Consider the following 20,347-nt stretch of genomic DNA (forward strand, 5'->3'; position numbering starts at 1 on the left):
CCATGACCACTAAGGTTCTTCTCTGCAGGGTCCTGGCTGCATCACTCACACACAGCTAATGAGGTGCCAGCCTTTTCATCCCCCCGCCCCTGCCTCTCAGTGTCTCCGGAGTAGTTTGCTTGACAGGATGACAGTGAGGATGGCTCTCTGTCATGAGCCACATTCATCAGCCCAAAGCAGCCGTGCCTGGAGGGCTCTCTAGCTCTCACTCCCCAGCAGTTCCCCTGGCAGCCCTCCCTCCCCCGATCCACCCTCAGCCAGGCAAGGGGGCTGAGCAGGGCCATTCGGACAAGACCATGGGGGACAGACAGATGTATCCAGCAGGCTCTCCTCCTATGCAAAACCCATTGAATGGAACGGGAGCTAGCACAGGAGGACTTCCCGCTGGATGGTGGCCCAAGTTAATTAGTGGCTAGGTGGGTGCCACTCAAGCAGATGGGTGGGAGACCTCTGTAGACCTATCTGCCCAGGAATCCTCCTGGGGGTCAGGGCAACCCTCAGGGCAGCTGACACCTGCATCACTTGGCTGACCAAGCCACAGGAGACACTTGCTGCCTTGACTGCCAGCCAGTCTCAGCAAAGCATGCCATCCACCTCATGGCTTGTCTTGCCCTCTGCGTCTAGCCAGCTGTGGCTCACCAGTGCAATCTTCTTTCTGTCTCTGTCTCTCTCTCTCTCTCTTTCTCTCTCCCCCTCTCTGCAGATTCAAGACCTCCTCTCCTCCCAGGAGCAGCAGAAGCCGGCAGAGACAGAAGACTCCCCAGCAGACACAGGTGGGTGTGATGGCTCATGGTCCCTGGCCATGGTGGGTCCTTGCCCTGCCCACATCCCTTTTGCCCCTCCTATGGTCAGTCAGGAGCTTTTACACCCTGACTAGGGTGGGGGGAGCCTTTGCCCCTGGACCCCAGGTGGACAGCGATTTCTGTAGCCTATAGCCCAGTTCCTCTCACTCCCGCTAAAGCAACGCAGCAGGCTTTCCCTGTGCCAAGCACTGCCCTGCTGGGGGCTGACAGCCCCCTTCATGCTCTCTGTGACTGTCATGCCAGGGCACCTTGATGCCCTTCTTCCTCCGGACCCTCCACTGAGTCCTCTCCTCCACCCTTGCTCTGATGGCGCTCTCTCTCTCTCCATCCCTTCCTAGGCAAGCAGCTGGTACACTACACGGCCCAGCCCCTCTTCCTGGTGGACTCGAGCTCTGTGGACACGGGTGGCGTAGACATGCCCATTTTCTTTGAGCTGGGGGAAGGGCCTGGCTTTACAGAGGAAGACGAATACTTAGAGGACCCCACCATCTCCCTCCTCTCTGGGACGGAGCACCCGAAACCCAAGGATCCTGCGGTCTCCTAAGGCCAAGCCTGGGCCCAGGTGGAAGAGAGACCGAACTGGAAGGGGCCTGCCAGCTGCTCCCTTGCTTTGCCCCAACATGGCCATGAGCTCCCTGCTCTCTTTGGTGATGCAAGGGTCTGTGTGTGTGTGCGCGTGCTTAACAAGGTGCTCGACCCCCTCCTCCGGGGTGGCAGCTCTGGGCAGGCCAGAGGCTTTGAGAAATGGGCGGAGGCCCTGGCAGAAGACATGTCCTCATTGGCTGCCAGCAGAGGGTGCCGAGAACTGTCGGCCTGCGCACCCGCTGTCAGCCGGAGCACCAGAGGAGTCGGTCTGACTGGGGAGCAGGAGGAGAATCTTTTCTCCCATTAAGGTGGACGCTGGTTTCCCAGGAGAAGTGTGTCCCCCACTCCCTGGGGTCAAGGGCTGGGTCCCTTTGTGGCACCTGCAGTCCAGCGTGCTCCCGGAAGCTACGGGGCACCAGTGTGAGAAGTTCCCCCGCCTGCTCCTCCCCTGTGGGGTTTGTTTTCCTTGGCTTAGCAGTAAAGAATTTGTACATTTACACTTTGATTGTTACTAGAAGAAATTGTATTTTGGATTTTTACATGAGAGAAGAACCCCCCTCCCCCCAACCTCCTCTCTCCTGCTATATAAATATCTATATATACATATTCAAATATATATCTATATCTATATGAAATGATTCATCACTTTATAGGCTTTGTTGTGTTGGAAACTTTATTTTTGTGTTTTGTTTTCAAAATGGACGAGATGACCCAGGGTCGATTCTGGGCAGCTGATCCCTCTCTGGCCCCAGGTGTGTTCCCACTGAGCTGTGTGTTGGAAGAACAGCAGGAGCTTCCTCAGCCGCCGTCTGCAAAGCCCTCCCCTGGAACTGCGCTCCTTTCCTGCCACCTGCCCCTTGTGCTTGGCAGCACAGGCTTCTGGAGCATGGGGGAAGACGTTTGGGCAGGTTTCCATTTGCCTCTGACATGTCACCCCAGCCCAATGCCTTCCTCCAAAGAGCAACGGGCACAAACTACATTGGGTGCCTTCAGGCAGTTTTCTGGGCCGGGTTGAAGGTGCTGGCCTGCGGGGGGGGGGGGGGTGTATTCTGCTGGGCCAGTGTCTTGGAGGGCTGGCCTGTGCTTCAGCCGATTCCCCCTTGCCTTTAAGGCAGTCCTGCCATGCCTTGGCTCCCTGCCCTGTCCCCTTAGCCCTAACCAGGGCCGTGTTTATTTTGCTGTTGCTGATGTCACGTCTCCACCAGGGCATGTTGTAAGCCACAGAACACATCTGTCTATGTAGTATCAGGATGCTCTTGGCCCCTTGTCTAGGTCCCGCATCATCCCCAAGACCATCTGGAGCAGGAGCCTCTCTTGCTCCTGCCTCACCTTCTCAGCATTACACAGAGGTGTGTCTGTGCCTTTTTCTGGACTCTTCCCTACATGCATGAAGGGAGTGGAAGAGTAGAAGCAGCTCTCGGGTAAGGGGTGAGCATCTCACCCCTCACCTGAGAGCAAGACCAGTGCCTCCCACATCACAGCCAGGCCGCTGGCAGGCTGCGCTGTCCCCTGTGTCCTTCCCTGGGCTCTAATGGTCTCGGTCTTCCTCTGGAATTCCAACATTCTGGCAGCACCCAAGTGAGGCTTCTCAGGCCGGCAGAGGTCCAGCACAAAGGCACATCCCAGCAGCGAAGCCAGCACCAGCACCCTGGGCCCGGTTCACCGCAAGGCATGACAGCTGCTTCTCAATGGCGGGAAGCGTCCCTTGTTCCCTGGCCACCTTTTCCTGCCTTGGACCCCCAGCCATCCTCCCTCCTCGCAGCTGTGCATGGAGGTTCTGTGGTGGTGCCAGCCCAACACCGGGTGAGACAGCGCATGCACTGCAGAGCTCCAGCTTCTGCCAGCTACGCTGACCTGTGCAGCACGGGCCCGGGCCCTGGCAGTTGGCTTTGGTATTGGCCTCATCCCCACTGCACGGGAGGGATGCTGTCCCACAAGGCACCACTTTGCATGCTGAGTACCACTAGGAAGCTCAAAATGAGGCGCTGAGGGGTCAGTGCTGCCAGCACGTAATCCATCTGGAAACTTCTTTACCCACCAGAACAGCTCCCACATTTGTTGCAGACTCCCAACTCTGAGACCCTCATGGCTTCCCACAGGCACCCACACCCAGATGCTCCTCTGCCCTAAACCTCAGCCCAGGGTGGAGGGGGTCTACAGCCTGACCCTCCCTTGGGAAACAAAGCAGCCCCGTGCAGGCTTGCAGTGTCCTTGAGTGGCCGTGGCTCCGCAGCCGAGCCCCTGCTTTGCATGCACACAGTCCCAGGCTTGATCCCCAGGAAGGGCTAGGAAAGAATCCTGCCTGAAAGCCAGGAGAGCTGCTGCTACCAGTCAGTGTCATCAGTACTGGGATAGATGGACCCAGGGTCTGCCTCTGGAGAAAGGAGCTTCCCCTGTCCCTAGGTTTGCTTCCCCGAGGATCGCCTGGACAAATGCGAAAACCTTTTGCCGGCATTCAATCCGTCTGCTGTCTCTCTCTGAATGGACTAGTGTGGGTGTTTAGATTTGGCAGATACCCACACAAGTATGAGCATTGGGTGTTGTGGCTCCCTAGGTTGACCAGATACACTCCATCACCACCTGGAAACACTCCTCTCTGCTGTCAGATATCCATAGGGATACATTCCTCCGGCTCGCCAGCAAGCAAAGCTATCAAGCCCAATTTGGCAGCTGGAACTGGCTGAGGGAGAGCAGAGTGCTGAGTTTGCAGCTCAGCATCAGTGAACTGTTGCCCCATCTCGCAGGAGGGGAGGGCCCAGGGAAACCAGCAGAATCCCCCCACCCCACCCCCAGTGGGGGAGCATCGATGACAAATGAGCAGCTCCATCCTGCAAAGGGGCCTCTTCCTGCTTGCACCGCCCAGCCCTCTCAGGCAGCAAGAGGCTGATAACTGGGTGCAGGACGAGCTTGGGCCTTCTCACTGAGGAAGAGCACCCTGGGAGCGCCCAGCTTCCTTATGGCGGGGAGGGCCCTGGAGGCTGCGCACGCTGTGCCAGCTGTGCCAAGCCGGGCCAGGGCACTCAGGTGCTGTGTGCATGTTAGAGCAGCCCCCCCAACACCATTGCCCGCCCCTAGCTGGGCTTGCCCTGGGGCCACTGTGTGAGGCCAGACGGCCAGACCCCCAGGCTGGAGTTTCAGGTTCCTTTGGTACTGATTAGAGAGCTGCTCATGCTCCGAGTGCTTCGCGGTTCTTAGATTTCAGACCTCGTAATTTTCTCCATGCAACGATTTGGGACTCTTTCCATGTTGCACAGGAGGAACTAGGGCCACTGGTCCAAGCCCCCTTGGCAAATACATCCCTGAAGGGGGAGAATTTGAACCTCAACCAACAGAGGTGGCAGTGGAAGCAGGGAGCCAGGAGGGGCCATGTGGGCTTAGTGGGGACGGTCAGATTTCACATCATGGAGTCCAACTAAATGGCCCGATGGTTGGCTGCAGGTCACCAGGCTGGACGTGAATTCTGCATAATGAACTGCTGAACACAGAGAAGTCTGGGCAGCCTGTAAGGACTGCTGCATTAGCCATCGCCCAAACTGTGCTGCACTTCCCACCACAGCACCTCCAGGAAGGTCATTTGATCCGCACTGCCAAGCCCTTGCACAGGTTCCTGCCTCCAGTGGCGCTGAGGCCGTGGTCAGAATGTGGCTTTCGCCTCTCTTGAGCACCTTTCTGGCCCCAGGCGTGGAGCCAGACAATCTGCCAGCCCCACCTCTGGGTGCTAGGACACCACATTGGATGTGCTGTTTGCTTGTCTTTATTGAGCAAGATTGCATGGCACATGTCGCCACAGAGGCACGGCACGAGCAGCTCATGATAGCAACAGAAAAGGCAGACCCGCCGCAGCACTATGCTTACCTAGGAAAAACCCACAGCTGTAAGGCAGCAGCCAGCCATCTACCCACCCCCCAGGAACAGTAGCACTGCCGCTCCCCTCAGGCCTCCAGATCCCCCCCCCCACCAGCATCACTCTGGCCAACTTCAGCAGTATTGTTAAATACCCAACCTCTACATTAGTAACCTCAGAAAGAAAATCCAGCCATTAAGACTGGGCCCCGAAGCAGTGACTTCTTCCCCATGTCCTGTCCCAGTTGCCCCTTGGTCAGGATTCAGCTGGCAGAGGCACAGCTCCAGACTTTTTTTCCCCCCGGGTGGAGAGGGAGGCAGAGACCCTCCTGCCCTGCTCCCTGGTTCATAGAATCATAAGAGTTGAAAGGGAGCCAGTAGATCAAGGGCAGGGAGAATCGGTCTGTGGGGTGCCCCTTGGTATCTGGACACGATCTGCATTTGCCTGGGCAACCCAATGCTGTCCCAGGCGCTCAAGGAAAGGCGGTGCTGCTTGGGAGGCTGGCCTTCATGGCAACAGGGCCCAGCCACAAGCGCAAAGCTGGGGTGTCACATATAAAACCCAAGGAGATGTAACACATTTGTATGTGCAAAAAGCGAGCCTGTGTGCAAAATGCACACCTCGCCTGAACTGACCCTTTGTGGAGCTCCCCAAGGGGCCCCTTAAAGTGGGTCTGTGGACTGGGCTTGGCCCAAGGGGCTGCTAGCTGCCACCCCTACCCTAGTGCCAAGCTCTCCTCCCCTCGACTGTGGGCAGGAATCAAAGACCTAAGCTGCTGTTCAGCCCACCTCCCCCCCGGCCTGCCGGGAGATGGGGAGAGGGGGTACTGGCTCGCTGCGTGCTCCACCCGGACCAGGACGGTCTTGCAGCTGGTGCTGGCCCACCAAGCCCTTGCTTGAGCCCTTCTGCCTGAGTCCCTTTGGAGGGCACCTGGGGCCTTCTGCACACCAGGTCTGGGCTTGCTGTGAGCTGCAGGTCCGTGGCTGGCCTGTGGCCCTACTCGGCACAACGGGGCAGGTGAGGCACAGATTGGACCCCTCTGCAGGTCCCACCCTCCCACCTCCTGGGCAAGCTTGGGGGAATGAGGCTTCTACCGCCCTGCCCACCCTGTTTTCTAGCACAGCAGCCAGGAATATTGCTGGTGGGGGGGGGGCGCTCCCAGGCAGCTGGACTCCTCCCTCCTCTTTCTCTGGGCCCGGCCCAACTCCCTCTGCTACAGCACATCCTGACTTCCGCCCCTGTCCCCACCCCAACCATAGAAAGGCCTCTGGCTAGAAACCTGGATGTCATGCAAATCATGAAAACCATGGTGCTTGAAAGTGGGGTAGGCTAGGTCTGGGGTAGGCTTGGCCCCCAGCACCCCTTGCCCCTAGAAGAATTGGCTGTCTGCAGCCAGCATTCCTGTGTCAGGGTCTAGCTAAGTAAGCGAGGCCTGGCCCAGCAGGGAGGGCAGGCGAGGGGCAGTTCTGAGAGCAGAAACGGTCCTGAGCAGGATGTCCAGCCAAGGGAGGTGGCACCCAACTGAATCTTCCTTGAGATGAAGCTGTGGCTGGGTCAGTCTTGATTGCCACAGTTCTGCTTAGGAGGACCCTTTCCTCTAGGTCAGGTCAACTCAGGAACCCTGGGGGCTGTGTGTGCGTGCGCACACGCGTGCACGCACCTGCTTTCCCTTGCCCTGTGTGGCTTGGCTCCTTTGCAGGAGTCAGCCCCAGCGTTTTGGCTTGCAGGCGGTCCTTTGCCTGTGCACCTGTCCCAGCTTGAGGGGTCATCCTGCAATGGCTTGCATCAGCTAATTGGTAGGGGGCAGGTGTGCAGAGGTTAGACTAGTTGGCCTTGGGGTCCTTCCAACTCCCATGATTCTAGGAAGAGCCCTGGCCCTCCAGCCTCTTGTCTGGGATGGCACATCCTGTCCAAGGGGAGTTCAGGACAGGGGCTGGGGCTGGTCATTTCCGAGCGCAGGAGGAGAGGCAGATGCCGAAGGGTCGGTGGAAAGAGCAGGCAGTGCCATCCAGACCCCCATGCCCTGCGCCGCATCTCACACATGCACGTCTTCTGTGAGCACCATGGCTGGAAGGGCGGGCAAAGAGCGGGCTGCGGAGGCCTTGTGGTGCTGGTTCCGGAGTGTGGGGTGGCTGCGGGATGAAGCAGAGGCCGGCTGGGCTTGGTGGGCACAGGAGCAGGCGGGGAGCGGTCACTGTCTGCTGGGGCATCTCAGGATCTTCAGCACGGGGTGGGCAAGGCAGCAGCCCTCCTCACATGCCTGTAAAGAAGAAATGGGAGCTCAGCACCCTGCCAGAGACCTGTGGCTGCACCCGCCCGTGGCACGCCCTCCCCCACCGACTTCCACCGTGCCTTCTAAGTGGAGGAGCTGCTGGCAGGCGAGGCAGTGAACTTCCCTAAGGCTGCCCCGGGCGGCGGAGGGAGGGGGGTCACTCCCATTTCGCTCGTGCTGGGCCCGCAGCCCAGGGGTAGGATCCAGCCGGACGGCACTCCAGCAGTGAGGCACGGAAAGGCCCCAGCCTGACCCTGGAGACCCGCCAGCCGGACCAGACTGCACTGGGGCCAGGTGGACAAACGGTCCATCTGCTCCTCTCAAAAGATTAGGATTGTGGGGACAAGCCCCAGGAACACACGCAGGATGAACAGACACATCACGGGACACATGCAAGGGCTCTTCTCCTCGTACTCGGCTGGGGAAGCGCTGCTCCCTCCGCCTGGGCAGGGCCCTCTCTGAAAGCACGGGCCCAGTGGAGCGCCCTTCCAAGGGCTCTCTACAGGTGGGCCACCTGCACTGGCCGCAGGCAATGCCCAAGGGGTAGAGAGCGCTGCACTGGAAGAAGTGGGGGGGGGGCAGGTTGCCCACCTCTGCTTTAAGGGAGGGACTGACACAAGCAGCCAGGCCAGGGGGCTGTGTGTGAGAGGCGGGGTAGGGCTGAGTGAATGGGGTCTATAGGCTCAGCAGCAAATGCCTCATTCGTAGGGCTGGAGGGGCCGCAGCTCCTGGAAGGGGCACGTTCTGAGCCAGCTCTATTTCTGAACCATCCTGCTCAGCCCCCAGCACTTCCTAGGACACTTATCTTGAGAGGCCAGGGCTTCCTCCGAATCCACTTCGTGGTCCAGGCCTGGGAAGAAACATTCCAGGTTGCAGCTTCAGGGAGGCCGAGGGCTGAGGCTTGCTGTGGCTCCCAACCCCACCTCCCTTGCCACCTCCCAAGCCAGCCCAGGCCTCCTGCCCTGAGGCAGGGCCTTACACGCCCCTCTGTAGGGCCTGCACCCAGGTGGTGCCCCAGCACTCGGGTCACCCCTGCAGGTTGTCTATGTTCTGTGGCCCCAAACCCAGGGAAAACTTACTTTCTTGGGACTCGTGCGAATGAACAGGCACATCCAAGGCAGGACCTGTAAAAAGGGAAACACACGTCCCTTCCATGTCCAAGGAATGGCGCATGGCTCACAGCGGTCGGGGAGGAACCGAGACAGACTGGTCCGCTTTGGGGCTTGAAGGTGGCAGCAACCCTCCTTTTGTTCTCCTGTGGCCATCGAAGGTCAGGAGAGGGACTTCTGGGGGGTTCTGGGAAGCGATGGCCAAGCCAGAGGACTGGGAAGGGGATGTCTTGTTTGCCAGAGCCATTGAAGGTCAGAGTTTCAGGAGGGCTTTAAACTGAATCCTACGGGGAAGGGAGATGTAATGTTGGGGGTAACAATGGACGTAGGCGCATGCACCGCAACGGAGAGAACAGCTCTGATAGCGCCCAATAATACTCTTCAGACACATGTAGGAAGAAAGCCAGACTATGAAGCACATGGTCTTCGATGTCTATATACTAATGACCAGAGTATGGGAAACAAACAGAACCAACTTGAACTCTTAATACAGGAGGGAAACTATGACTTGACAGGTGTAACTGAGACTTGGTGGGATGACTCTCATGACTGGAATACAGCAATTGAAGGATATAACTTGTTCAAAAAGAACAGGAGGAACAGAAAGGGAGGTGGGGTTGCACTGTATGTGAAAAAGACATATCTCCGCACAGAAATACAGGAGGATGAGCTTGGTAGCCCCATCGAGGGCATCTAGATCAAAATAAATGGAGCAAAGAATAAAAGGAACCTGGTGGGCGGAGTCTACTACCGGCCACCCAACCAAGGAGAAGATGAGGATGAAACTTTTGAAAAGCCAATAGCCAATGTTTTAAGGAAGCATGATGTAGTAGTAATGGGGGACTTCAATTTCCCTGATATTTGTTGGGAGACAAATTCTGCAAAACATGGCACCTCCAGGAAATTCCTGACTTGTGTGGCGGATAACTTCCTCCTACAGAAAGTCAAGGAAGGAACTAGAGGATCGGCTATCCTTGACTTGATCCTAGCCCACAGAGAAGACTTGGTGGATAAAGTAGCAGTTACAGGAACTCTGGGGGAAAGCGACCATATTGTACTTGAGTTCTTGGTTCTAAGGGAAGCAAAAGCTGAGAGTAGTCAAACGTGTATCCTGGATTTTAGGAAAGCTGATTTTAATAAACTCAGAACAATGATCAGTAAGGTCCCATGGCAAGCGACACTAACGAGAAAAGGAGTCCAAGATGGGTGGGAGCTTTTAAAAAAAGGAAATTCTCAAGGCACAATCACAAACAATTCCAACAAGAAGAAAAGGTGGAAGACAACAGAAGAAGCCAATGTGGCTTCACAAAAAGCTTAGGGATGACCTGAAAACAAAAAAGGACACATATAGGAAGTGGAAAGAAGGCCAAGTAACAAAGGAAGAGTACAGGCAGGTAGCACAGAATTGCAGGGATGGCGTCAGGAAGGCTAAAGCGGAGAACGAGCTGAGGTTAGTGAGGGATGCTAAAAACAACAAAAAGGCTTTCTTCAGCTACGTGCATAGTAAAAGGCAGAGGAAAGAAACGGTTGTTCAGCTAATAAGGATGGCAAAACGATAACAGATGACAAAGAAAAGGCAGAGGTGCTCAATTCCTACTTTGGCTCAGTCTTCTCCCAAAAGAGGGTCTATGACACCCCTGGCAAAGGCGAAGTGCAGGCTGAAGGGGCAGGATTGCAGCTTGAGATCGATAGGCATATGGTCAAGGAACACCTAATTACTGTGAATGAGTTCAAATCTCCAGGGCCAGATGAGCTGCATCCTACAGTAATAAAGGAACTGGCAGAAGAACTCTCAGAACCGCTGTCTATTCTCTTTGAGAAATCATGGAGGACCGGGGAAGTGCCAGATGACTGGAGGAGGGATAATGTTGTCCCTATCTTCAAAAATGGTAAAAAAGAGGAACCTGGGAACTACAGACCAGTGAGTCTGACATCAATCCCTGGGAAAATTCTGGAGCAGATGATAAAGCAATCCATCTGGAAGCACCTTGAAAACAATGCCGTGATTACTTGAAGCCAACATGGATTTGTCAAAAACAAGTCCTGCCAGACAAATCTGATCTCATTTTTTGATCAAGTAACCTCTCTTGTAGACCGTGGGAATGCTGTAGACATCATATACCTCGACTTCAGCAAAGCTTTCGACAAAGTGCCCCACGATATCCTGATGAGCAAACTAGCTCAAAGTGGGCTAGATGAAACAACGATCTGGTGGATCCACAGTTGGTTACAGAATCGGACTCAAACAGTGCTTATCAATGGGACCTTCTCAAACTGGGGAGAGGTAACAAGCGGGGTACCGCAGGGCTCAGTCCTGGGCCCAGTGCTCTTCAACATTTTTATTAATGACTTGGAGGAGGAGGTGCAGGGAATGCTGATCACATTTGCAGATGACACAAAATTGGGCGGGATAGCTAATACTTTGGAAGACAGAAACAAAATTCAAAGTGATCTGGGTAGACTGGAGCGCTGGGCAGAAAACAACAGAATGACATTGAATAGGGATAAACGCCAAGTACTGCACCTAGGAAAAGGAAACCAAATGCACAGTTACAAGATGGGGGATACGTGGCTCAACAACACTACAAGCGAGAAGGACCTTGGAATTATTGTCGATCACAAGCTGAATATGAGCCAACAATGTGATGTGGCTGCAAAAAAGGCAAATGCTATTTTGGGCTGCGTTAATAGAAGCATAGCTTCCAAATCCCGGGAAGTACTAGTTCCCCTCTACTTAGCACTGGTTAGGCCTCATCCGGAGTACTGTGTCCAGTTCTGGGCACCACACTTTAAGAAGGATGCAGACAAACTGGAGAGGGTTAGAGGAGGGCAACAAAGATGATCAGAGGACTGGAAACAAAGCCCTATGAGGAGAGACTGAAAGAACAGGGCATGTTTAGCCTTGAGAAGACTGAGGGGAGATAGGATAGCACTCTTCAAGTACTTGAAAAGTTGTCACAGAGAGGAAGGCCAGGATCTCTTCTCGTTCATCCCAGAGTGCAGGACACGGAATCATGGGCTCAAGTGACAGGAAGCCAGATTCCGGCTGAACAACAGGAAAACTTCCTGACTGTTAGAGCAATACGACAATGGAACCGATTCCCTAGGGAGGTGGTGGGCTCTCCCACACTGGAGGCCTTCAAGACGAGGCTGGACAGCCCTCTGTCAGGGATGCTCTGACCTGGATCCCTGCATTGAGCAGGGGGTTGGACTCGATGGCCTTGCAGGCCCCTTCCAACCCTGCTATTCTATGGTTCTATGAGTACTGATACTCAGGAGGCGGCCGCGGGAGCTTGACTTGTGCCCATGAGAAGACAAGGGGCCTGTTGGCCTGGGGCACCAGAGGGGCATGCAGCAGTGGGAGTGTGCTTCCGCCAGGCCAGGCGCTCCTCCTCCAGCAGTGGAGACATCGAGAGCTCCCCTCCCCGGTTCTGTGGCAGAGAAGGCCTTCCAGCCTGGCCGACTTACTGCTCGGTGTGTCTCCAGGCAGTGGGTCCAAGCCGAAGGAGCCCAGGTTGGAGGCATCGCTGTTCAGCACGTCCCCGTTCAGCTCATCGGTGTGGGAGCGATCCGCCCCTGCAAAGCTCACGGGGGCCACCCCTGCACAGAGACAGGGAGGAAGGAAGGCCAGTCTCAGCACTGGGGCTCCCTGCACTGGTCTCCTTCCCCTGTGGGTGGAAACTGGAGGAGAGGAGGGGAGCTTGCCCAGCCAGCCGCCTCCAACCCACCTGTGGTCATCTGCTCCGAGGGGCTTGCCATCTCACCTGCGGGCATGAAGACAAAGGGTCAGAGAATGCCTGCCAGGAGGCTGCGCGCCAGTCCTGCTGCCATCCCCAGCCTGTTAGCCCCCGGTCTAGCAGCAGCTGCTGATGGCGCTCTGCAACATGGGGGGGAGGGCAGCTGCCAGATCCTGCCTCAGCCCATGCCACACTGCCTCCTCGCAGCAGCAGCAGCTGTCCAGTCAAAGGACCTAAGCCCGCCTTCCTCCACCTGGCGCCCTCCAGGGGAGTTGGACTACAACTCACAGCATCCCAGAGCTGGGCGCAGCAGTCCAACCCCTCTGGAGGGCGCCAGGCTGGGGAAGGCTGCTCTACGTGCCCAGCAGGGGCACCAGCCAGACACCCGTCCGGTCCTTCTTGTGATGCGGCGGCGGCGATCAAAAGCTGCCTCCCCTGAGGGCCTGTCTCTGGCGGCCGAGGGCCACTGGCTGCTGGTCGGAAGCTGATGCGAGCGCGGGGCCTGGAGAAGCGATGGTGTGCGGAGGCCCCCAATTTGGGACTCCACCTCCACACGGCCCAGTGAGGCGCCAGCAGGGAAAGCAGCCCACCGTTCATGGGGGCAGTCCAGCAGACTGTGTGGGGGTGCATGGTGGGGAGGGGTTTGGCCTCTCTGCAGGTGGGCGTCCAGGCACACCTTTTGCTTCACCGGCAGCCCCCCGCCCAGCCTGACTGCAACAGACAGCCCTCGGAGAGTCAGGAATAATCTGCACGCCCCCTTCACTTTGGGGAGCTGGATGTGGCAGGAAGGGGACCTCCCATCTGGGGGTGCTATTCAGCATGAAGCAGACTGGGACTATTCCAGGGTGGGCCACTGAGCACACATCTCCAGGGCTCACAGCCCAACCCTGAACAGCTTCACTTGGAAGGAAGTCTCAGTGAGCAAAACAGGACAGTTCCTACTCTGCAGCTAGAATCAGAGCAGCAGAACTGGGCTCTGGCATGGGTGAAGTAGCAGTAAAAAAGAGAGTGCCCCCAAGCATGGGCAGGGGGCATTTCCATCAGAACTGAGGAACCACAGCCTTCCTCCCTGCTTGAGCCACAGAACGTCTCCTCTTAGGAAGCAACATCCCCCTCCCGCCTCCCCACACTGCACCTGCAGCTGTCTGTCCCCAGGTGCCCTGAGCTCACTGGTCCCAGCTTGCACAGCCAAGGCAGGAGGCCGCCAGAGGTGGGTGGATGATGTATGAGTGGGGGGAAGCCAGCCGCCGCCCCCCGCTTCAGAAATGAGGCAGCAGCATAGCCTCTGCCCTGCCCTGTTCCCAAAATGTGATGGTCCCATGTTCTTCATGGAGGCCCTCACTGTGAGCCTGTTTGCCTTCCCTGCTCCAGGACCTCTGCAAGCCACTGAAGGTGGCCTGTGGCCATGTCCCCAAAGTCCTGCACGTGGCTAATGTGCGCTGCTAGGCTTGACACAGGCAGGAATTTCCGGGGGGGGGGGGGGGGCTGGTGCTAAAGTCAGCCGTCATGGGAAGGGAGAAATCAGGCTCTATGATCATGGCTACCCCCACACACACACCTCCACACACTCTTCCTCTCTTTTTCTCTCAGTTTGCTTCAGAGAGAAAGAGGCTGAGTGTCTCTGGCCCCATCCACAGCTAGCAGGCGGCCCCTGGAACATTACCACAGAGGAAATGTAGCCCTTGGCTTCCCACCCTGGTTGGTGAACGGATACAGCAACGACATCTTTCAATGTGCCTGTGTTGCTGTTCCAGTAACTGCGTGTGGCTGAAGGACCCTCTTGCTTAGGGGACGTGGCTGGTTTCTACGGGGCAGAGATAGCAGCCAGCAGAATCTTCCCTCTTCCGCCCATTTAAATCACATTTCCAGGATTTCACTTACTTTCTCCGGAGGCCTCGGATTTGCCAGAGATGATGGGCTCTGAATTTGCCACAGGCTCTGAAAGAGAGCGGGGAGAGGCAGTGAAGCCCCCGTGGGCCTTTCCCCCTTGGCCACCCAATCGGCCTGGGTAGCCACGTCCTGATAGGTTCAGGCTCTGGGAGGGAGATGCCCGTCGGAAGACCTGCTCCTCTCCTAGCCTGGCTTTTGTTCCGCTCTGCTCTCTCTTTGCTGTGGAGGACTCTGGAGCACTGTGCTTCTTGGTCACTGATGCCGGCTGCCCAAGAGCAGAGCTCGGCTCTCCAGTTCAGAGCAGAGCACCGCTCAGGTCCCTGGCAAACTCTGCAGCCCATTTGCATGGGCTAAGGAAAAGGCGAGGTGCTTCTCTGCACTCCCGCCACCCCGTTCTCTGTGCGAAAGACGTTCATCCCCTATGTATACCTGGTGTCTGGCTGCCTGCTGGCGCAGTAGGATCCGGGGAGGTCAGGGGCTCTGCGGAGAGGGAGAGAGACGGGTTTATTGCACACACAGGCAGGCACCATTCCCTTGGGGCCACAGTGGTCTCTTTACTCTGCATGAGGCCAGCAAACAACATATATGCCACCATCGGCCAGCAATGCCCTTCTGCATTCTACACAGGACAAACAGGCCAATTCCTGCACAAAAGAATAGACGGACACTAATCTGACATCAGAAAGGGCAGATTCAGAAACTAGTTGCGGAACATTTCAACCTCCTAGGTCACTCCGTTCCTGATTTTAAGGTGGCTATTCTGGAAGAAAGCAACTTCAAAGTGGACATCCAGCATGAAACTGTTGAACTGGCGCCTATCAGCAAGTTCAGTACTATTGTCAGCAGTCTGAATCCAGATAACGGGCTTTTATCTTGGTATAAGGCAGCTTCCTATGTTCCTATGTACTGGTGTTAATTAACTACCAATGCCAGGATGTTTATCAACATTACTTTCTGAATGGTCTCTGAAATTACTTTACATGCATTTAACCTTTAACATGATCACCATCATCTGTATTTCTTGCATTCTGTTTCTCTCCGACAGCTCACAACTCCCATGCACCCAACCATAAGAACGTAAGAGCCATTCTGGATCAGGCCGAGGATCCATCTAGTCCAGCATTCTGTTTACACAGTGGCTGACCAGCTGTCGACCGGGAACCCACAAGCAGGACATGACTGCAACAGCACCCTCCTGCCCATTGCCCCCAGCAGCTGGTGCACATAGGCATACTGTCTCTGATACTGGAGATAGCATACAGCCACCAGGACAGGTAGCCACTGATAGCTTATCCTCCAGGAATTTGTCTAACCCCCTTTTAAAGCCATCCCAATTGGTGGCCATCACTACATCCTGTGGTAGCGAGTTCCATTAACTATGCGCTGTGTGAAGAAGTCCTTACTTTTATCTGTCCTGAATCTCCCACCAATCAGCTTCAGGGGAGGACCGCACTGGGTTCTAGTATTCTGAGATTTGCCTCAGTTCCTAAGGTTTGGAAGACTCTGGGGAAAGTGCTGCACACTGAAGAATGACAACTAGAACCAAGCCAAAGCTTTTCAAGGGAAGGGAAGACACGGCCTCGCCCCTTGCTGGCCATTCGCAGTTCCTAAGACTCCCTTCCTGAAAACATCAGTCAGATATCTGTCCTATATCTTCTGCAGTGAAGACCAATGAGAAGAATTTCTTCAGCTTCTCCACAATTTCCTTGTCCTCCTTTAGTACTCTTTTAAATCCATTGTCATCCAGTGGTCCAACTGCCTCCCTAGCTGGTCTCTTGCTTCTGATGTATTTAAAGAATTCTTTATTGTTGGCCTTGATGTTGTTAGCAATATGCTCCTCAAAATGCTTTTTTGCATCTCTTATTGTGCTCCCTTTTGTTTTCCTCATTTGGGCAAGAATTCAGTTTTCTGAGGGAAGCCCTCTTTTCTCTAATATGCTGCTCTTTAACCATACCCATGACCTCTTGGACTTGCTGATACCTTTCCTAAGCTGTGGTATACATTTTAGCTAAGCTTCTATTATTGTTTTTTTCAGTTACTTCCGAGAGAGTTAATCCTCTTGACCCCCCTTTCAACTTCCTTTTCACCAGTTCCCTCATTTTAGAGAAGTTTCCTCTTTTGAAATCAAATGTGACTATGTTGGGCTTCCTGGGCAATTTTCCACTTAACTATATTAAATCTGATAGCACTGAGGTCACTGTTTCCAATTGGTTCAGCCACATTTACATCTCATACTAGGTCCTGGGCAACACCACTGAGGAACGCTACTCGTGGGTCGCCTCCCCTCTGGTTGGTTCCATGACCAACTGTTCTAGGGCACAATCCTTAGGGCTTCAAGACGTTCACCCTCTTTGTCGTCACTGGAACATGCATTTCTCCAGTCAACGTGGGGGTAACTGAAGTCGCCCATTACTACAACACTTCCTTGTTTAGAGACCTTCCTGATCCTGTTGTCCATCTCAAGGTCACCCTGAGCCTTCTGGTCTGGGGGACAATAGCACATTCCTAGCACTAAATTAGTTTTAGAGCCTGGGAATGTCACCCACAGTGCTTCTGTGGAAGAGCCTACCCCTTCTGGGTGTTGTAGTCTGCTCAGCACCATGCCCTCTTTGACGTACAAAGCAACACCTCCCCCAGTATGCCCCCGCCCTTCCTGTATGATTTATATCCAGAGATGACCGTATCCCGCTGGTTCTCTCCATTCCACCAGGTTTCTGTCATGCCCACTATATCCAGGTTCTCTTTTAAAACCAAGTGCTCCAACTCTCCCATTTTGGCGCAGAGGCTTCTAGCATTTGCATAGAAACACCTACACACGGTGTCCCTCCCCAGATGTCTCTGGCATGTGCATCTTTTGCTATGGCACTTAGGCCTTTTTGGCTATCATAGTCCACCATATTCTCATTCCTCCCCTTCTCCGTTTGGGCAATCAAAAACATTTTCATTTTCATCCCCTAAGGATGATTTAATCCAGGCTGGATGCTTCCCACCTCCTGTTGGCTTTCCCCCGGGGTTTAGTTTAAAAGCCATGTGGATGTATACTTGTCAGCTAAGGGTAACACTCCAGGCATCTGATGAAGTGGGCTGCCGCCCATGGAAGCTTCTGCCACAATGGATGTGTTCGCCTTTAAGGGGCCACAAGAGCTTTCTGTTGGTTTTGCTGCAACGCAGGCTGACACTGCCACCCCCTCAGAAATCAGGCCATATCTACCCTCTCTCCTTCTCTCCCCTTGCCAGGGCTCCCCAGTGCCAACACCCCCTCCACCTCCACGGATCCCCACAAGTACAGGATGAGGGGCTGGTTGCATCTCACCATCTGCGACCACAATGGCCAGGAGCAGAACCACAGCCGCGGTCAGTGAGAGGAACCTGCAAGAAGGAAGGGGAGAGGGGCCATGAGTGGCAAGTGTGCGGGGGAGAACACAGTGATGGTGAAGAGCCTGAGGTGAGCCATGTCTGGAATCTCAGCTCAGTCAGGAACGTCCTGCTCCGCCTGAGGCAAGCCTCCTCCCTCTCAGCCACCCATCGGCCATGTGTGGGTAAGAATGCCTTCACAGTGTGGGTAAGAATGGCTGGCTTCACAGGATTGCTGTAAGGCAGGGTGCAGGACCTCTTCCACACCAAGGGCCAAATTCAATTCCAGAGAAGCTCTCAGGGGCTGCAGTCCAGTGGTGGGCAGGGACTGAAGGCAAAAGGGGGTGGGACAGAAATACCAGCATATGGTAGTCTGAGGATGCAATCCTATGCATGTTCAGGTGGCAGGGTCAGGCCCTCCCACGCCCCCTCCCTCGGTCCGCGTCTTGCAGTGCAGCCACAGCTCTTGCTGGCACCAGGACCAAGCATCTACCCTCCATCCCCCTGCCCCCCGGATATCCAAGCCAGACATGAGGCTTCCTCCAGGGCTGGACCGAAAGCAAACCACAGCAAGGCCACACATGGATGGCACATCCTGTGCGCAGCCTTTTCCAGCATGTATGTGGCTGGATCTTTCCAGGGTGACTTGCACAAGGCATCCCCCCCCAACCCTGTGAAGCTGGTGGCTGAGCAGGGAGGGGGCAGCGGGCGTCTTTCCTCCAGACTGCTCCCTCCGTCGCCAAGGCCACCCCACATGTTTTGGTGCCCCAGGCAAGGTGCAATTTTGGCCCCCCACCCCCAATTGCTGCTCGTTCCTCCAGGAGCTGAAGCAGCAGCACCGCCGCAGCGGGAACGTCCGGGGGGGGGGGGGGGTCAGTTCCAGGGCCGCCAGTCAAAGGGAAAGCCAACCTGCCCCTCACCGCAGCTGCTGCTGGGCCCCCTCCTGTGGCTGGCGCCCACCTTGCTCGCCTGGCCCAGCCTAGCTGCAGCCCCTGGGCTGCCAGCCGCACCCTCGCAGCCTCAGCAGGGCGGGCCTGGGGGGGGGACCCACCTGCGCTGCGCTCGCATGATCCCAAGCGGTTGGGCGGGCCACGTGAGTCGGAGAGCGCTGGGATCCAGGCTCGGGCAGCTCGGCTCGGACCCGGGCACGGCTCGCCCTGCGACGGCAGCCAAAGGCCCATTATATGGGCCTCTCCCTCCAGGGAGGAGCCCGCCCCCGGGGGCCGGCCAATCCGGAGGCTGGCCGGAGGGGGAGGGGGCAGTCGCAGCTTTGGCAGGCCGAGGCGGGGCGCAAAGACACCTGCGCGGCCTCGGCGCGCCTTGCAGGGCAGGTACGGGCGGCTGCCAAGGAGGGGATTCCTCCGTCGGAGCAGCGCTGCTTACGCTCGCCCGGCCAGCTGCACCTGCCCAAGTGGCCCCGCCCCGCCCGCGGAGCTGCCCGAGCCCGAGCCCGGCCCCAGAGCCCAGCATCACCTGCCCCGCTTGGCACCGGCTCTCCAGGGTCCCAGGCAGAGCGCGCGCGCAAGGGCGAGCGCCCCTGCCCAGCCTTTGCCACCGAGCCGGGGCCCTTGGAGCTGGAGGTGCGAGGCAGGCCGCCGTTGCTCACACGCACCCCCCGCGATGCAACTCGCATCGCACACACGCACCCCGCGCGCCTTGGCAGGACGCCCAGTCCGTGAGCCCCGACGGCCAACGCGCCGGCGCTTCTTTGGGGTCGGGCCACGGCCTTGCAGGAAGCCCCCTGGGAACTCAGGGCTGGGGGGTGAAGAGGACTAGACGGGCTCTTGCTCGGGGGACTCGTCTGTCTGTCCACTGAGAGGTCCGAGAGAAGCGACGGGGTTGCCGCCCGCTCCCCAATCTGGGCCACAGCCCTCCCACTGGGCGACCGAGGCCATGTCCGCGCCAACGCCAGGCCTGACGCCGGACTGAATGGGATCGAGGTGAGCCGGTTCATTCAAGAGTGTCTGGAGCTGACCGGCGACACCGACGGATCTCTCTCTCTGTAGCCGGCCGGCCCGGCTGCGAGCGCGCACCAGCGGGGAGGCCGTGCCTGCCTGCCGCTAGCCCCTCCGCCCTCCCGCCCGCAGCGCGGAAGGTGCCCCCAGGCACAATGGCCCCTTTGCGGCCCCGGAGCGTCGGATTAAGCTGATGCGCAGGCCGCCTCTCGGCGGTGCCGGATGAAGGCCCCGCCAGGGTGACGCAAGGCTGGGGCTGGATCCGACGGCAGAGGCGGCGCGGCTGGGCGGCTCTGGGGAGCGCCGGGGCAGCTGCAGGGGCCCCTCCCGCATCAGCCGCCCTCTGCCCGCCCCGGCCGGCTCTGCTCCAGCGGGGAGCGCTGCGTTCTCGGCCGGGGAGGCCCCCGGGAAAGGCCTGGGCAGCACGCCGAAGCCCGCGCCACGTATCCCGCCCAGCACCGCGTGGTGGGCGCGTGGAGTCTTGTGAACGCGCCTGCGGAGGCCGGGCCCGCGCCGGATCGTGTCCTCCGCTCATGGCGGACGCCTCTCCTGCCCGCCCGACCAACCGCCCCGGAGCCCCAGCACGAGCGGCAGGGTGCTGCGTGGCACGGAGTCCTGCCCGCCGCAGTGCCCATTTGGGGAGCTCTGGGCCGGCCTGGGATTTAGTCGGGAGCGCGCAGGGTCGGGAGAGCGGCGCCCCTCGGCCACGCGGCCTCCAGCGCTCCGGGCAAAGGCCCGGCCCGCCAGCACGCCGCGCTCTCCGTGGCAACACGGCCTAGTCCTGGCTTCCCGAGGCAG

General features: G+C 57.2%; 2 protein-coding genes across 6 annotated transcripts in view; one reads left to right on the plus strand and one right to left on the minus strand.

The window, feature by feature from the left end:
• Positions 1-2,043, plus strand: part of HSF1 (heat shock transcription factor 1) — a 70,339-nt gene extending 68,296 nt beyond the window's left edge. For all 3 annotated transcript variants that reach the window (XM_084854743.1, XM_084854744.1, XM_084854745.1), the window contains 2 exons: positions 704-773; positions 1,142-2,043. In XM_084854743.1, the coding sequence (XP_084710869.1) occupies positions 704-773; positions 1,142-1,347 (276 nt within the window). In that variant the 3' untranslated portion in view covers positions 1,348-2,043. The remainder of the gene's footprint in view (positions 1-703; positions 774-1,141) is intronic.
• Positions 2,044-5,121: 3,078 nt separating this feature from the next.
• On the minus strand, positions 5,122-19,183 carry LOC146346451 (uncharacterized). 3 transcript variants are annotated; one of them, XM_084854747.1, is made up of 10 exons: positions 18,646-19,157; positions 17,554-17,609; positions 14,670-14,720; positions 14,232-14,288; positions 12,342-12,377; positions 12,082-12,213; positions 8,584-8,628; positions 8,306-8,354; positions 7,428-7,492; positions 5,128-5,308 (listed from the first exon to the last, which is right to left on the minus strand). In XM_084854747.1, exons 1-9 carry the CDS (start codon positions 19,062-19,064, stop codon positions 7,453-7,455), a joined length of 885 nt encoding a protein of 294 aa, XP_084710873.1. In that variant the 5' UTR covers positions 19,065-19,157; the 3' UTR covers positions 5,128-5,308; positions 7,428-7,452. The 3 variants fall into 3 exon arrangements, with proteins under 3 accessions (XP_084710875.1, XP_084710873.1, XP_084710874.1); XM_084854749.1 differs by having other exon boundaries at positions 5,122-7,492; positions 18,646-19,183; XM_084854748.1 differs by lacking the exon at positions 5,128-5,308 and having other exon boundaries at positions 7,414-7,492; positions 8,310-8,354.
• Between the last annotated feature and the right edge of the window lie 1,164 nt (positions 19,184-20,347).

This window comes from Heloderma suspectum, chromosome 4 (assembly GCF_057233095.1).
Source record: "Heloderma suspectum isolate Gila_16-S chromosome 4, 16-S_ref, whole genome shotgun sequence".
NCBI lineage: Eukaryota > Metazoa > Chordata > Lepidosauria > Squamata > Helodermatidae > Heloderma > Heloderma suspectum.

What these genes read in the sequence shown, in the direction of transcription:
- LOC146346451 (XM_084854749.1), bottom strand. Translation starts at nt 19,064, where the DNA reads ATGCTGGGCTCTGGGGCCGGGCTCGGGCTCGGGCAGCTCCGCGGGCGG. An exon ending in GGCCATTGTGGTCGCAGATG is followed by an intron (nt 14,721 to 17,553) that starts GTGAGATGCAAC and finishes CCCTCTCCGCAG; the next exon opens with AGCCCCTGACCTCCCCGGAT. An exon ending in CTCGGAGCAGATGACCACAG is followed by an intron (nt 12,214 to 12,341) that starts GTGGGTTGGAGG and finishes GTCTCTGTGCAG; the next exon opens with GGGTGGCCCCCGTGAGCTTT.